The sequence below is a fragment of the Anser cygnoides genome, chromosome 2, assembly GCF_040182565.1.
Source record: "Anser cygnoides isolate HZ-2024a breed goose chromosome 2, Taihu_goose_T2T_genome, whole genome shotgun sequence".
Classification (NCBI taxonomy): domain Eukaryota; kingdom Metazoa; phylum Chordata; class Aves; order Anseriformes; family Anatidae; genus Anser; species Anser cygnoides.
Genome location: NC_089874.1, coordinates 16,697,602 through 16,714,829, shown reverse-complemented (window position 1 = coordinate 16,714,829; position 17,228 = coordinate 16,697,602). Strand labels below are relative to the sequence as shown.

Below are 17,228 nucleotides of genomic sequence, written 5' to 3'. Positions count from 1 at the left end.
GGACAGAAACGGCCATGCTGTTGCTAGATGGCCCTACAACGGCCTCATCCTGCAGGGTTTTGACTTCATAGCCTGTGCCATGCTCCTTTACTTCTGGTGGGTCCTGCTCTGGCATCTGGGCAGCTCCGACCTGCTGCTGTGAGAGCACCAGCTGGGTGAGATGCGGTCGTGCAGCCAGCACAGGGTGGACTGATGGCCTCCTTTCTTGCCAAGGCCTAAGACTCGTAGAGAGCTAGCAGTAGTTGATGTTTTTAAAATGATTTATTAGATTAATTTTATATAGATTCAGTTCAAAGCACTTTATGACAGCAGTCATGGTATCTGTTAGAAGCAGGCCTTTTAGAAAAAGCTCACAATGTTTAAAGCTTCCTCTTGGTCCCATGGGACCCCTCTGTCCCTGGCTGCCACCTGAGAGCCAGCTGTGAAGCTCCCGCAAGCCGCTGTGTCCAGAAGCACGTTTCTTCATGCACCAGCGTGGTTGCAGCCCGGAGCAAGGCAGACCTGTGCACTGGGAGCAGCACGGTCGGAGATTAGCTGCTGGTAAGAGGTACCGTGAGATCTCTTCGTTGATGATGTCCTGGATGCAAAGACCACAGCACGACTGGCATTCTCCATCCAGACGTGTAGCACTGCTGCGGCTGCAGTGAAGCGTTTTGAACTTGAGGCGACTTCGGGATGCTTCCCCTTTCCACCGCTTCATTAGATCACCCAGCAGTGCCATAGATCCTCTCCACCCTCAGGAGCAGAGGAGTCCTCAGGCTGTGCTAGGCTGGAGGTCCATCAGGAGGCTGTGGAGCATCCCCTTGCCCTGCGCAGTGCAGTGCCATCCTCTCCAGAGGCTTACTGGGCCCAGGAAGCAGCAGGCTGTGTGTAATCATCTCCAGCTCTTAGATCAGGCACCAGAGAGAATGAGGTTCTCTGCCTCATGCATGAATATACTATAGAAAAGATCAGGTGTAAAATGCCCTAAATACCACCTTTTAAATGTCTTTTCTGCACTCATGTTGCAGTGGTGGTCACATGGTGGTTTGTGTCATGCTCAGAAATTTATTACGGAGCCTAGCTATTAATCTTTTCATCTTTAAAAACAAATTTAATCTTTCAACTAGCTTTAATAAACGGAGGAACATCCTTTCTGTAACTGAAGCTGTCCTGACTTAGAGCAAATTTGCTTTAATGAATATCTGATCTTGGGTTTTGTTTGTCTTTAAAAAAGCAAACTAACCCAAACTGTTCTTTTAGTGGTTTCCTAGGAAAGAGTTGAGTAATGCTTCCTTCCCTATTCCCAATTTCCTATTAAATCCTTTAAACAGGCAGCCCACTTCATTCCTGTAGTGTTAGCTGCAGTTGTTGCAAATCGCAGCATTATTGTCCACCATACCGCCTTCCCCCAGGGTTTTCATATTTAGGTTGATAAGAATTTGCTTTCACTTTATATTTAATGTTTCATTTTGTTTTGTTTCTTGTTTATTTGTTTGTTTTTAATGCTGAATTAACCTTTGCAAGAGTTGTGATAGATTCACCATCTCCGGAAATTTAAAGATCAAGATTTTAGATGCTTTTCTAGAAGACCTGCTACCACTGAAGCAGAAACCGTTTCAGGGAATTCCGTTGGCCTGCACTGAACAGGATGTCAAGCCAAATAATCGTAACAGTCTCTTCTGATCTCAGAATCTATGACTCTCTACTTTCTGGGATTTTTTTATAGTCCCTTTAATGATGAATGGTGAAATCACACCAGGTATTTTGTGTTCCTAGCAGATCTGACAGAACAGAAAGAGCAATCTGCCCGTCCCCTCATGATAATCTCAGAAGAAGGCAGCTTTTGTTCAGTTGCATGTTTTTACATGCTGAAATGCATAGAAATGTTTGTTGTTATTGCGATCAACTTTCCAGTATAGGAGGTGTCCTGTTATATCTCATTGATTAATTAAGACATTTATTACTTCGTGGGGTTCAGCAACTGAACTGCGCTTTGTGCTTCAGAAGCAAAACACTTTGCTCAGATGTTAAGTCTTAACTCAGTCGAGTTAATGTGAACAAGATGCTCCTTATCCCAGCTTAGTTTTAAACTTCTGTAGTCAGAGGATGAAGTTAATATATGTAAAAGGACATTACTGTGGATCTGGATGATGTAATTCTCATTCTGAATTTTAAATTATATTATCTTTTCACAAACTACTACTCAAATAGGGTAGTAGATCTCGCTTTTAGTAGAAAAATGAGGTAGATGATACTGTTTATATACCTTGAGGTCGAGGGAAGAGGAAAAAATTCTTGGGTTCTATCTACATCCTTGTCCTATTTATGTCAATTTTGATTTTTCATCCTAATCGTATGCTGGTGGCAGCTACGTAGTGCAATAGCAGTTACACTGTTGGACACCTTAGGTACAAGAATAGCAGAACATGGTTCAAGTAGAAGATTAATTATTTATATGAAAGGATACCAATTTTGTTCAGCAGTAATATACAAAATAGTTTACGGTTGTTCAGAGCACATGCAGGAACTGTTCTGTTCATGTAAACCTGTGTTCTGAATTTCTAATCTGCAATAAAATGTGTGATGTGTTTCATATTTCAGTTATGGATTGTTGAAAGTCATCCCTCTTTTATTAAAAGAAAAAAAGGAAAAAAATTATACATTTTGGTGTGTTTTAGGTTTAAATATTGGTTCCACCTTACTCAGAGCTGTGCTAATACATCACCATTGTTGTGGCATGTATCATTTCATCCAAAGCCCTTTAAAGAGATTTGTTCCCTCAGAAAGATGAACAAGAATCAATGCAGGAAATGACATGTTTAATTTCAGCTCTTGTACTAGGATGCAAATCACGCTTCTTACAGAATATATCTTAAGAAATAGCCCTCTACCTGTTCCCCCTATCCTCTACTTTTTAGTTTTAGATTCCTATTAAACTCGCCTCTCCCAGTAGTCCCTTTAAAGTTTATGGACTTTGGTGTAACAGAGGGCAGAAATAAATTAAAGGTAATTATTTCTGTCTGCCAATTGAGGGGGGCTGTACATGTTTGCAGAGCGTGTAACTGTGTGCATTCATGTCTCTTTCTAACAGCTTTGCACAGCTAACAATGTGCCAGCAGAGCATCAGTTCCTTCGCCATTCCTTTGCTCATGCTAACGACTGACTTAAATCCTCTCACTAAAATCATGAAGTGTTGTGGTTGCGAGTGATTACGGAAACCCCATTGGCATAACTCAGCGTTCGACCTCCTAACGGGATAACCCATGAGGGAAAGAAGGGGCAGCCGTGGAAATTGCCTGTGACACTGCCTTTCTTTTTCAGGGCTTATGACAGGCCTCAACTAGCGTGGTCTTCCCAGCCCAAGGCTGACAAGGATCTGGCCTACTGGCGGCGGCGAGGACAAGACTTCAGTGTGCTGCTGGGCTACTCCCAGAAAGGAGGCGCGGAAATGCAGGGGCTGGCGGCAGCCCACGGGGTGCCCCGGCACCCCAAGGACGCTCAGCTGAAGGCAGGGCTCGGCGCGGAGTACGTCAGGAGAGGCGGCCTGCCAGAGAACTGCGAGGCGCCCGGCGACTGCACATGGCAAAGTTTGAGGGTGGAAAGCTGGAACCAGCCAAAAAAGGTAGGAAGGCAAATGTCGGACGGTGACAGGGAGAAACTGCTCCAAGAGCTGTATTCGCTGACCCTGCGAGATGACGTGCTGAGTGCCCACAACAAGGGGAAATCGCAGTCCTTGCCCAGAGTCCTGTCACCGGAGAGCATGAGATGTGTGGAAATGCCCTCCCTGACCAACAGTAACAACTCCCTCAGCGTAAGTAAGGCCCCCTCCTATCCCCCAAGCAGGCCGGCTGTGGAATCGGCCAAACACCACGAAACGGGGGGCCATTTCCTGCCCCTGGTGAAACCCAAGTATGGGAGACCTCTGATGCCTCCATCCTATGAACTGCAGCGACAGAGCAGGGCACCTGCCGAAACCGGTGGCTTTCAGGACCACTACCAGAAGGACGAACCCGTTCCCTACTTAGCCAAAGCACACGAGCCAAGGCAAGATGCTTGCGTTCAAGACTCTGGTTTGGAGCCCCCGGTCTATGTACCTCCCCCGTCTTACAAATCCCCCTCCCACCAAGCCGTGACTCCACATTCCCCCAGTGAAGTGCCTACCAATGCCACGCATGCCAGCAGCAGCCAGCAGGACGCTGCGGAGCGGGTTGTCGCCTGCCAACGACCGCCTGCGAATAGTGTTGAAACGGGGGCCGACCCCTGCAAAGACAACCATCTTCCTCATGGGAAGCAGAGCCATCCGAGACGCCCCGCTGACTACCTGCGTTCTGTTCAGTATATTCCCTTTGACGATCCTCGGATACGGCACATTAAAATTGCACCACCCGAAGGTCTGCAGGACAACACGAAATACAGTGAAAATGCACGTAGTCCCAGTTCTGGTACTTCGCAAGAGAGAGACCTCGAAGTGCAGTACAACAGTGCCTTTTTGGGTGCATCACCCTCACCTGGTTCTGTAAAGGGAGAAAGAAATTCTGACAGCTCCACTCACAGCGGCAGATGGTTGGCACCATCCATCCGAGATCAGGAAAATTGTGCCTTGCTGGACCAAAGAGACAGTTGTAGCACAACTAATCACAGCCCCCGTAACGAAGCCAGCACAGAGTACACAAAAGGCAAACTTTCTCTAAGAAATTCACATATGGACAGCACCTGTGAGACCGTTACAAAAGTGAAAAAGTTTGAACCTGGAACTGGGATGCAGAGCAAAAAGAGTTCAAAGAAAAAAATGAATGAAACTATATTTTGTTTGGTCTCCATCCCAGTTAAATCAGAATCAAATCTGCCAGATACAGATAGGAACAACAACATAACCCAGAGCCCTGATAAGAATGGGTTTGATAACAATGGGGCTTTGCAAGAACAAAGTCTCTTAAGTATGTCTTCAACGGACTTGGAGTTACAAGCGCTTACAGGAAGCATGACCAATAAAAATGAGTTACAAAAACAAGAGCTGTGGAGACCAGAAGAGTTCAAACAAATGAATGACCTCAGATTTATTCAGCCTGCAAAACACAGAGAGCTCAAATACTCTGGCTCCTGGCCAGGTGATCAGTACAAAGACCAGCAGACACAGACCAGTTTTGCCGAAGAACCTAAGAGCCCACAGATTTGCCATGGTACAAAGCCTGGGCAGCCCAATAGTACCAAACTGCTGTCTCCAAAGCAACTCGGATGTACAGCATCCACGACGGGGTCAAAACAGACAGGGTCGCCTTCTGACGAGAGAGGCTGCAGGCAGAGCGCTTACGGCATGAAGGGTCAGACGTACCTCAGCCAGTCCAGCAACAGCGCGTTTTCCAGGACTGCCACCTCCGTCCTGCAGGCCTCCTCGCCAAAGGGCCACCAGAGCCAGCCCGTGCCTGCCCAGGAGAGGGAAAACGGCCTTCTTCCCAGGGGCGATGTGGTTAAGGGAGAAGCGGGCGCTCCCTGCAACAGTAAAGAGCTGTTTGGGCAGTTCCTTCTGAAGCCCGTAAGTCGCCGTCCCTGGGATGCAATAAGCGAGCTAGAGAGTTTTAACAAGGAGCTGCAAGGGCAGGAGGAGAGCACGAGCAGTGAAGAAGACTTGGAAAGTGCTTCTCCGCAGGCACATGCCCTTCCGCAGAGAAGGGCGTCCAGAAATGAGAACCAGGAGCCAAAACGTGGTGGGAGGTTGGAAACGGTTGTGCCAGAGGTGCCTGTGTTTAAGTCAGGAAGAGTTAAAAGTAAGTCTGAAAGTTGGAGCGTGGGGACCGAGCATGGTGGCGAGCCCGGCTGCGTTGGCTCTCAACGCTCTTCGCAGCCAGGAGGGAGCAGTGAAGGAGTCAGGCCAGCAGATGGAAGCCTGATAACAGAAATGAGGGCAGAGGAAGCCAAGAACAGAGCAAACAAACAGCCCGTTCGCGCGGGACCTATCAAGAGATTCTTGTCCAGCAGCCCAAGCAGTTCCTATCATGGTAATCCTTTCAATAATCCTGTTTTACAGGAGATGAGCGAAGACCAAAATTACTTAGACTTTGTTAAGCTCAGCAAAGGGGCAGCTCCTCAAAATGATCCAGTATTAGAGAGAGGCTCAGTGGTACGCTTGTCCTTAACTAAGAGGAACCACGGGCGCTCTGAGCCAGATTTGAGGTCTGTGGGACTTGATGTAGCCCCAGGACCTGGTGCTAACAATTCTGATCACTCTTCAAATGCAAATGCAGTGGAAATCCCTGTGAATGAGTCCTTGCAGGCAAGAGCTGCAAGAATTTTAGGCATAGAGATAGCAGTGGAGTCTCTGCTTCCAGATGACCACGTTGGGCCCCATCCAGGCGTGAGCCCCGCAAATGGTGCCCAGGACCTCGAGTCATCAACGGAGAGCACAGTAAGTGGCAAAGAAGGAAAAAAAGATGATTCTTACGAAGGCAGGCGTAAGTGTGGCTGGACAGAGAGCGCTCTCTTTGTTGGAGAGAGGAACCGATCGTTATACCTTGATGAATGCCAGGCCACTCACCGTGAAGGCAGCACTAAAACGTTGGTAAAGGAGCAAGCGTTTGAACAACCTGCGAGTCCCAGCCAAGGTGAAGACCTAAACTCGGTGCCCAAATCAGCCGTGTATCAGCATTCAGAAAAGAGAGTGAGGAGTACCTCAAAGGTGATTGAGACGCTCCAAGGCAAGCTCACGTCTCCCCCGAGCCGGACTGCCATGGACCGCTTGGTGCGCATGAAAGAAGTTGACTCTGTGTCCCGGATGAGACGTCTGAGCATTAAAAGTGCAGACTCGGGAGAGGAGGTGGACGAGGAGAAGCTGTCGAGGGCACAAGAGGAGAGAGGAAGCAAAGTGGCAAACTCAGGAGCTGTGTCCAAGCGTGTTATCTCCCTCAGCGAAAACGGATATTTAGCTGGAATGGACAAGAAGAAGATGGACAGAGATTTTTCTTTAGGTAAGACCCTAATCTTGGAGATCCAAGTGGGTACTGTTTCCTTATGTAACGGGCACCATCACTTTGCCTATGCCCACGTAATGACGCTCAAATAGTAACAGGCTGTAGGTGGTACTATCCCCATCTGGTTGTCACCCCCTGTGCTCTCCTTGTGGAAGAGGTAACGAGGGATCCTATTTTAGGACAAGTTACTGTAAAGCTAACTTGTGACACTGAAACTCATTCACAGAGACTGGAGCGTTCCCTGCGGTCTGCTCTCTGTCTAATTGTTTCAGGGAACTGCCAGCTTCAAACAGCAGAGTTCAAAGACAGTCACTCTTGTGCCAGTGCTTGGGAACACGTGGTGATTTAGTCGTAGCCTCTCCTTGAATACGCATTTTTTCCCTCTCTGATACTTAAGTAGACACATACTATATCAGAGTTCAAGAGAAACTAAAAATAAAAATCTGATGTTCTTCCGTGAAGCCTCTGGGAAAAGGCTACATTAAGGGGCCTGGAAAATTCTCTCTCTCTCATGAATATTTTCCAGATCATATGTTGAGAATAACTGTTACTCCCAGGTCAAATGGAAAGTTGTCTTTTTCAGTGAACACCTTTTTTTTTTTTTTTTTTGGTGTTCCTCATCTCTCAAGAGCACATAAACTTGTGTAGTCCATATGCATCCCCAAAGCAACATGAGCTGTTCTCTCTCCAAAACAGTTTTCATATGGCATCGCATTGAGCAACTGAAAATCACTCGTTGCCATAGGTCTGCATAAAAGGATAAATGTCCCAGGCCACCTGTCTGCTACACGAAATGAATTGGAGTGAGCAAATGTATGGTGCAAAAGTTGTTCAATTACTATTAATCTCCTCCTCCCTTTTTCCATCCTGTCTGCAACAGCTGACATTCTGCCTTGAAATTTGCACAGGTTGTTCATTAAACCCCATCGATGTAAATCTGTTCACAGTTTTCCAGTACAGAGGGACTGAAACTAAACTGAGCGTACTTCAAAGTGGAAGTATTTCTTTCTTTCTGCCAAAAAAAAAAAAAAATGTTTTTATGAGTTCTGAGCATTGACTCCTGCAGTCTTGCAGCCTTTTCCTGTGTCTTTCTCTTTATCCCACAGCTCTGCATCCCTTTCTGCTCTGAACTGTATTCTCTAGACCCGATTTTCCAAGTGGGTTAATTCAGCTTCCTCGTACCCATCAGGTCGAGTACGCCCCACACGCCTCTCCTGTGCCTTCCTCCCTTGGGGTTTCTGCCGGAGTGAAGAAAATAACTGTTGTGGTGACATGACTTCAGGGATGTATCAAAACAGATTGTGTTTGTTTTACTGCAGCCTTGTACTCGGAGTTATTCTGCAGTAAATTAGGTCTAATTTTATCCTCCTTGCTGACAATGCCAGGCTTGTCTGCTGCAGTGTGTTCCCATTGCGGCAGTTCCCTCTGTTGCAGCTGCAACAGCCTTCCCTGCCTCTGGCCAGCGTGGGTGGCCCTACCTGCTGCACCCACCCCGTGCTGCAGGATACCACGTGGGGTGGGAAGCCATCCCATCCACAGAGACCCTGGTTTCCTGAGAGCCACGAGATACTCGTCTTACCTCAGTGAGGCAGGACTGAAGATTTCTGTGTAGAAGGGCCTGATGTTTGTCTTGTCTGTTAACTCCTGCTCCATCTTCCAAGCTAGCTCGCTGGTACCAGTGACAGCCAAAATGGGAACTAAGCCTGGAAAAGCATTGTATTCGTTGCTTTCAAGGAGTTTGGAGTGAGATAGGGTGATGTTAGTCTTATAATTGCAGGCTGGGCCCACCTTAGAGGCTACAGGCCTTAGAAGAAGCAGGCTTTCACATGTATAATGCAGCCGGGCAGCTGAACAGTCATCTTGGTGTAAGAGCTCTCCAGAAACTCAGTGCAAGAAGCTGATCTTACTGTGCCTTAGAAAAACATCTCCAAATGTTCCCAAATGCACTGGATGTCTTTTCTCCTTTGCTGTTTGAAGACTGCTTCTGTGAGTCTAATCATCTGGCTTCGTTTCTGTAGAGAGTATTTCAAGTTAGCTTAACCAAATGTCGAATAAATGTTTGTGCATCAGTGCAGGAATTCCAATATTTGCCCCTCAGATACAGTCTGAGGCAGCCAAGAGTCTTCCTGGCAGTCTGGGCCTTTTGTGTCCTTGGTTTAGATGCTGAAGATCTGGGTGAGCTATCAGGGAATAAACTGGGCCCTGCAGAAATTCCACGTCTTGTGGCCTGATTTCTTCTCCCCCAAACAGGGAGCACCTCCAAGTTGTGGTGAGCTCTCACAGTGTGAATGTGCGTGAAAATCAGGCCGTGGAGGCCTTAGGAAAATCAGATTTCTGAAACGTGAATCCATTTTTATTCTTAGGTCAACCTCATGCAGAGTAGTTGAGAATTTGTGTATGTTCTTGTGGGTTAGGTGGGAAAAAACATTTGAAACTGAAAAAGTATCGCTGCTTTGGAGACATCTTCTCACACCATCAGTGCTTTAAGCTTAGAAAGATGCAGCATTGTCCTGGAGGGCACTAGCTCTCGTACACTATTTTCCCCTTGAGTTTTTTTCCATTTATGTGGTGTCTGTCCTTGAAGTCTGGAGATACCAGAAGAGGCTGAATAGTGATAAGCAGTTTGGAAAACATAGGTACTGCTGGCACAGGCTCCTGTCTTAGCTGGCCTAGCAATTTGAGGAGAGTAGGCAAGAAAAACAATACCCAGAAGTTCCTTCTTAGCCAGTCGCCCCTTGGTATGGGTCTGGATGCTGCAGATGGACACTTGCATGTAGAAGTAGAAATCTCCCTCTGAGGATTTTTATGCCTGTTTGAATGAAGACATTCACTCACATCAACATAAGAGTCTCCGGGGTGAATGTTTTACTCTTGAAGTGTGATATTTATGTGTGCAACTCTTTTCACGCTCAACTGTTTAAATGCAAGTGCTATGGGAGCATGGCCTGCGGGAGGGACTTTTAAGGTTAGCACAGACACCCGATTACATAAACGCAGCGGGCGGCAGCTCCAGTTTGTCCAGACCCTGTGTGCATCGAGACTCCTCCGCAGGTAGCCCTGCTTCCTCCGCTCCATGGCTGCACCTAGGGTAAGTCAGACGTCTGCAGGGCAGGCACATCTCGCAAGGAGAAGCCCCTTGGTTGCTATCCTCTCCAAAATCACAAGGACACAGGAGAGGGCTCATGTCTGCTCAGTGCATGGCCATCGTCTGGATAAACCCAATAAAAAAGTCTGATAGAAGAGCGTCTTTGGGGATTCAGAGAAGAAATGCAAAGTGAGGTCTGTCCTGTGACCTGACAAGAGGTAGGCTAAAAATGAAGAGCAGTGTTAGTAAGCCAGTTCTCACTTCAGTGAGTAACGTTCAAACCGTGAGCTGCGGTTGTGCAGACTGAAGCAGGTCGGTCTGACCGCAGGGATGTAACAGCAGGGCTTTCTGGTATGCCACTGAATGAATCTTGGGCTGGGGAGCTACAATCAAATGAAAAGACCCTGATAACTGAGCTGTATCACTTCTACCAGCCTTCAACACCCTGCTAGGAAGCTTGCAGCATTTCCCTGTCCTTAGTGTTCAATACAAGGGGGGCAAATCTTATGTCTTTCCCTCTCAAAGCATCTGAAAAACAGATGTAATCATTTAGCAGTCAATGAGCTTGCTCCTACCTACCCAAGGCTTTTCAAGTTTTATCTTGATGCATTTGATCTGAGTTGCTCCCAGGTTACACCGGTGTAAGTACAGAATTTGGGTCAGGAATGTAGTATGGATCTTTAGGGCTATCAGCCCAGTTTTAGCTTCCTTTTTTATATAAAAATCAGGAAAAAGATGATGTATTTCCATGGCTTGCTGCATCTATCAGTGTTAAATAAGTTTCACAGTACCTTATTGATGGTGTTTTCTTGTCTTTTTCAGACACATATGACCCCACCAAAGTTGAAAAGGTGTGAGATGAACGGAGAGGAGAATAGAGATTCCTACTCTACTAAGAATGTTTCACTGATTTTTTTTTTTGCTGGGTGCTTTTTGTTTGTTTTTGTTCTTTGATGCTTGGAAATTGCCTCCATTCGTGGTGTTTATGGTGTACTGATAATGCCTTTACCACCGCCACTAGGAATTAGCTATTTGTATCTGAAACTGTTGCGGAGACCGCAGAAAAGTCTGACTTCTGCATTGGGACCATCTGGCTTTGTAGCATTAAGACTTAATGCCTACAGTTGGCAAAGCGTTTTTATCTGAACAGCATTTCAGTCTTCAGCAGGGATGATGAAGTGCATAAAGTGAGGCTTTTGCGCTTTCTCTTTGGTGTAAATGTAAACGTGGGAGATTAGTGAAATGATTTTGAAAAGAATGTGAATTTATAAGCTAAACTTCTAAGTCTCTATAGTCTAAACTTTGTTTAACTTAAGGGATTTTTGGCCATAAGTAGAAAGTGCTGCTGCGCAAAGTGGGGGAAGGAATGTGAAACAATGGTAGCGAAGGCTGATTGTGAAATTATTTCTGACTTCCAGAGTTTGAATTTACTCGGATTAAATACTTACTTGCCACCTAGAGAGAAGAAAAGCAAAAGCCCCAAAGCTTCTAAAAGATGAAGACTTTTGTAGTACAATGTACAGAACGTGTAATTATAGTAGCTGGCAACTAGTGTTTCAGACCAATGCAAAGTATACCACTGGCTGTTTTGCACTCAGTATTACCTATTTTTGTTTTGCTGTTTAGAAATTCTTTATATGAAAGAATAGTAGCTGGTTTAAAATAGCCCATTTTAACAAAGTAACTATATTTCTTGTTACAGAATACTATCTATTTTTCTACGATGTAAACAATTGCTAACAAGTGGCAAGTATAAAGAAGTATTATTATTATTATTATTATATTTTAAGAAGACTTATCCGTCTGAGTGAAGGTGACCCAAGCAGATTTCACCTGTGTATCTTAATGCACACACCGTATTGCCACATATCCAGTAGTGCTCCCTTATTTCGTTCGGAAAAGAGCCATCTATGTATGTATGTATGTACTACAGGGTTAATTTCTGTTTTTTTCCCCACTCAACCCTTGGATCGCTCTTCTTGGAGCAACTTTCTGAAGCGCAGCTGAGAACCGTCTGGGCTGGTGTTGCTGCCATAACATTCCAGTGACTGTGATTACCAAAAAAAAATGGGTTTGGATCTTCGTCCCGGTGCCCTTGAGCAGCTCAGATGAAATACCTGGTTTCTTTCTTTCACTTAACTTCTTTTTGCACATTGTGGTTTTGGATTGGGCCAGTGTATGAAAGTAAATAAACCCAGGTTCAGTTCTCCCCTGCAGCTAACTGATGGTGCTGGGGAGGAGTTTAGATGTCTTCTTTGAGGCATTTAAATACATGGCTTTAAGTGTATTTTATCTGCACACACAAATGCATGACCTACAGAGTTTATAATAAAGCCTATGCATTCTGCTCTTTGATACTGAATTAGCCTGCATAGGATCTGTGTCTTTAAAGCCTTTATGTCCACTCCTGTGCATTTTTTGTAAGTACCTGTTCGCTAACATTCTTCAGATGACTTGTTCATGTACGTCACTGGTCTATTCTACTATCCTTTTTTTGGTTTTGGTTTTGTAGCATAATTTTATTTTCTAAAATCTGATTTCTTGAAATATTTTTTCCTAAGTCTGTAATTTGGAAAGAACACTCATCCTGTGTTTTGGCAGAAAGAATTTCTTGTCTGTAACACGATTCTGTTACATATGGACTATTTAAAGCTTGTTTGAAAAGAAACTGTGGTGTATAATTTATTTTATTAACTCTTGTGCATGCTGTCTAGCAATGCTTGTTGACAAACTGTTCCTACCATCCTTATTATACTCACCTTTGTTTTAAAATAATCATCTATCTCCATCTAGCACATCTGGGGGCTGGTAAAAGGCTGCAAAACATGTTTCCTGCTAATTCTGTCCATAAAGAGCTACTTCCTAAAAAGAATTGCTTCAGTTCTTACCATCCCACTTACTAGCAAAGCTGAGATGCCTGGCAATAACTTGGAGGATTTAATTTACCATGGGTTTCTGGAGAACTGTCAATTGTCACGTATCACTGGTCCTGCTACCTTCAGTTCATGTCTGTGTGGAACATGAGGTTTTTGTGCATTTTTTTTTCCTTCTGATGGGGAGGGGTTAATTGATTCTTCAGTGTCTGTTTCATCACTCATGTCAAGTAATTACTTTTCCAAAACATGTAAACAGCCAAGACCTTAAAAAAAAAAAAAGAAAAAAGAAAGCAATAGGAAGAATTGGTTTTACTGGCCAACAATAAGAAATTAAAACCTAAAACATTAATAAGCTTTATTTCGCAGTAATGTGACTGACCAATGGATGGAAGACTATAGTTAGTACTGCTTTAAACATGGTGTGTTAGTCTAACCACACTAGCTATTTCCTACTATGACGTAGGAGTGACTATGGCTTAGTGTTTCTATGGCACCTGTGCCATATCACCTATCTGAATGGGCCTTGGGGATGATACCATAGATGAACACCTTTCCAGAAGCCTTTTGCCAGTTGCAAATAGTCATCAGAAAGCTCCTTCTGCTCCGGATGTAGTTAAAAGATAGTTAATGGTGACTTTCAGTGCCTGTTTCAATAAAGCTGTCATGGCAACAGCTGTCACTGGCAATGGCAAGGGCAGGAGCTCAGGGCTGAGTGGATGCCGAGGAGGAGGAGGAGGATGTGGAGCCTGTTCCTAGGGTCTCCTGCAGCACAGCGGTGTGACTGCAGAGCAGCAGTGAAGAACGCTGTGTGTGTGTTTATTTCCAGGAGGAAGAGCAGAGCTAGTTCCTCAAAAAGCACGTTGTTAGGAGTTGGGTATCCAGCTTGTGCTGCTGCAGCTGGGGATGGTGGGGCTGGATGACAGGCGGTCAGATGGGATGATACTGGTTTCACAAGCATTCCCAGAAAAAAAGAAAAAAAACAGAGCACAGGTTAGTATATTTAAAATATTTCATGGGGAGACTCTTCTGGGGATGGATAGCTAAATAGGACCTGCCATCTCCTGCTATTTACCCTGTTGAAATAGCCCATTTACGGGGTTAGTGAGATATCAGCACTTGTTGGCTGTGCTACGGTACCAGCTCTGGTGCCAGGAAGGTACACGGTGAGCCCGCAGCCTGAGGCTCTCATCTTCTGTCTGAGAAAGAAGGCACCAGGCTCCAGCATTGCTCGCAGGTGCTGACCGAGAAAAGCAAGTCCCTTTGGCTTTGCAGCGGAGAGGTGCGAAGCGAGAAGGTACTCGGGGACTCCCTGATGGGAATGTCATTTTTTGAAGGTCAAAGTGCTCCCTCGTGTGGTTCCCCTGAGCACGAGTTAGGAGTTTGCCTGCAGAAGAGCCACTATTCTCTGATCCCACCCTAGTCCTTGCTAGAGGCATTTTTGAACTAGACAGAAGTGTGCTCTGAGAAATGCTCCTGTCTCCGAAATCCCACTGTCATCACAGCCAGATAAGGTGGGATGAGAGAGGCAAAGGAGGGAAATCCCTTTGCATGACTCACCATCATTGGTAGTAGAAATGCCCAGCAGTAGGCCTGAACAAGCATCGCTTCTCAGCTACTAACTCAACAAAGCTTTCCTTAGGCATAAGAAAGACTGTTGTGTTTCATACCACAGATTAGTCTTTACTGCAAACAACTGCATACTGCATCAAACCCATCGAGTTTCCTCGACTCTGCTCCTGATGGAACATGTAAAAATGAAAGGATGGTGGGAGCAGATATTCTATATGCTGAAACAGCCAACAACTGCTGGGAAAGAAAAAATAAATAAAGGACAATATGTGCTTAAAGTGGTCAAGTAATAAAATTAATCTGTCAAGCATGCACCCTTTGAAAATAACCAGTCCCATAAAGCTTATTTATATAAATATTTGAATTTAGTGAAATATTTCTGTTTAGTATCATAAATCAATATTAGTATCTTGGGTCAATACTCTGTTGCCTTTAGCACATGGACAGCCAGCTGAATGTTAGTTTTATAACAGTGGATTTTCTGGGTTGGTTAAAATGTTGATATTTCCTTCACTGCCCCTTTTCAGAAGAAAAGTGATTGGGAGAAAAGTAAAAGTGAGATGTTCTTGCATTTTAAATGGCAGAAGTTCTTGCAATTGCAAGGTAGGCATTTTGTCCAAGCTCACAATCTGATTGAGGCAAGTATATCTGAGAAGCACATCTTTACTTGACAGGAGCCATCAGATGAAATAAGTGAGCCTTTTTAATTGTTGGCCTTTTGAATGTTTTCTGTAAAGCTGTCCTTTTGCAGGACACTGATATTTTCTTGGTTAAGGATCGAACACCCCCCTAATTTCATTCCCCTGGCAATAAGCCATGATGCTGCAGTCCTAATTTACTGGAGTGAGATTTACTTACAGGTGTTGACCATGGAGTTTAAACTTCTATCCTTCTGCACAGTCCCAGTAAAGAATGGAGCTGGAAATTTCATGAGACGATGATTATATCATTGAATCCATTAGAAAAGTTGGGAAATTGTGACTTCATGTTTTCATTCAAACTTGCATGAAAAAGTGTTCGCTCCACCTCCCCCTGGGAACTAAACGAAAGCTGTTTACCATCAACTCTATTTTTAAAGGAAAAAATGTTTGAAACAAAGAAAAAGGGAAATCCTGATATCAATAGCAAAGCCCCAAACCACAATGCTACCTCCCACCCATGCTGAAAAATATGTTTGCAATATGGCTTGCAGAGCTGCTCAGCAGGGAGAGGGGTGAAGTCAGAATTGACTGACACATGGCTGAGATTAGAAATAAAAACGAAATTTCCCAGCCAAGAGAAACCACAATAACATGCAGATTATAAAATGAAGGAGGAACTTTCCACCACGAACAGCAGCAATCTCAGCCTTCCTTCTAGATCTGGACTGGCAGAGAAAATAATCAGAACCATTCCAAAAGCTATTCCTAACCTGTAAGGAAAACAGGCAGAGTATCCTCCTGTCTTTTTCCTTACAGATTGCAGATAATTCTCCATACTGACTTTCTAGATACTGTGGCCTATCTCCAAAACTAATACTAGCTCATTTCCACAGCTTTCTGCTCTAGGTAGCCCAAGGGCAGAGAGCTGGAGGGATAAAGAGAAAATGGAGGCAAGCAATTTCAATAGTATTTATATTATGTCAGAAGATGAATGCATTTTAAGAATTTTCTTTGTATTTTTTTCTGCACAACGCAAATACCGTGCTTCTGTGCTTACATGTAAACTGGAGGGGTGCTGCTGTCCCACAGGAGACATTCTCCAAATAAAGATTTTGCATGGTTACGCTCCTCTGTGATGTTGGCGTTGTTACAGAGCAAAACCGAGCATGTGCTCTGATGTTTGCATTGCCTTGAGAAAGATAAATGTACTGGTGAAGTGATAAAAGGCTGCAGGTATTCTCCAGGGGGCTGCTGCTTCACTATACTAAAACCTGACATTGTGGCTGGCTTGTTACACCAGCAGGTACAGAAATTCTCATTACCTTTCACATATTTGCCTTCAAAAAAATTACTTTCCACATCCACACTTACTCAGATCTTCATAAACCCTAGGTCACATATTTCCAAATTGTGTTCTTTGTTTGCTACCTTTAGGGTATGTTCTGCCTCCGTGTCAGAGTCCGTTCCTCCTTTACTGGCAACCAGCCATTTGCACTGGGTAAACCTACCGTGTCACAGCATTTCCCACTCCACATCAGAGCATTTTCCACTCCCTTTGCACAACTTGATATGGCACTGGGGTAGTTTACTTTGGCTGTGCTGCAGTAAAGAATGGCATGCTCTGTATCTGTGCTGATAAGACTTCAAGAGAGCTAAGCTATCATTTTAATATTAAAAACCACCAACTATCTTTTTCATGCAAAAGCGTAGGCTGCTCATGGTTAGAATGTGCAGGTCTGTCTTTTGTCATGGGCTCACAAACAGGTTAGACCTTACTGTCATACTCACACATATGCTGTAGAGAAACACTGGATTCATCCTGGTGCTCCTCACCTGTCACAAATCTACCTACAGAACAAGAGACAAGACAGGGCTGGTGAAGCTGCACACAGAAATTATTGTGGCAGTTTTACTCTCCTTTTCTTTCCATCATCCAGACACTCTGAACTCACTGTACCTCCCCCTTCCCTACCTTCTTCCTACCTTCTTTAAATATTAAAACTTCTGGTCTGGCATAATCCCAGCTTCCACCCATTTTTACTCTAGAAATCAATTTTTTTTTTCTTAATTTTTTTTTTCCTGCAGGTAGGAAAGGGCAGGCACTCAGTTC

General features: G+C 44.6%; 1 protein-coding gene across 7 annotated transcripts in view; it reads left to right on the top strand.

Annotated features, from left to right (window-relative positions):
- Positions 1-16,241, top strand: part of JCAD (junctional cadherin 5 associated) — a 60,730-nt gene extending 44,489 nt beyond the window's left edge. For 3 of the 7 annotated variants that reach the window (XM_066991558.1, XM_066991561.1, XM_066991560.1), the window contains 2 exons: positions 3,304-6,944; positions 10,855-16,241. In XM_066991558.1, coding sequence (XP_066847659.1) covers positions 3,304-6,944; positions 10,855-10,889 — 3,676 coding nt within the window. In that variant the 3' untranslated portion in view covers positions 10,890-16,241. Of the gene's footprint in view, positions 1-3,303; positions 8,015-8,053 lie in introns of those variants that run through there. The other 4 variants (XM_013191715.3, XM_066991556.1, XM_066991557.1 and 1 more) reach the window with 2 other exon arrangements.
- The last annotated feature ends 987 nt before the right edge of the window (positions 16,242-17,228 follow it).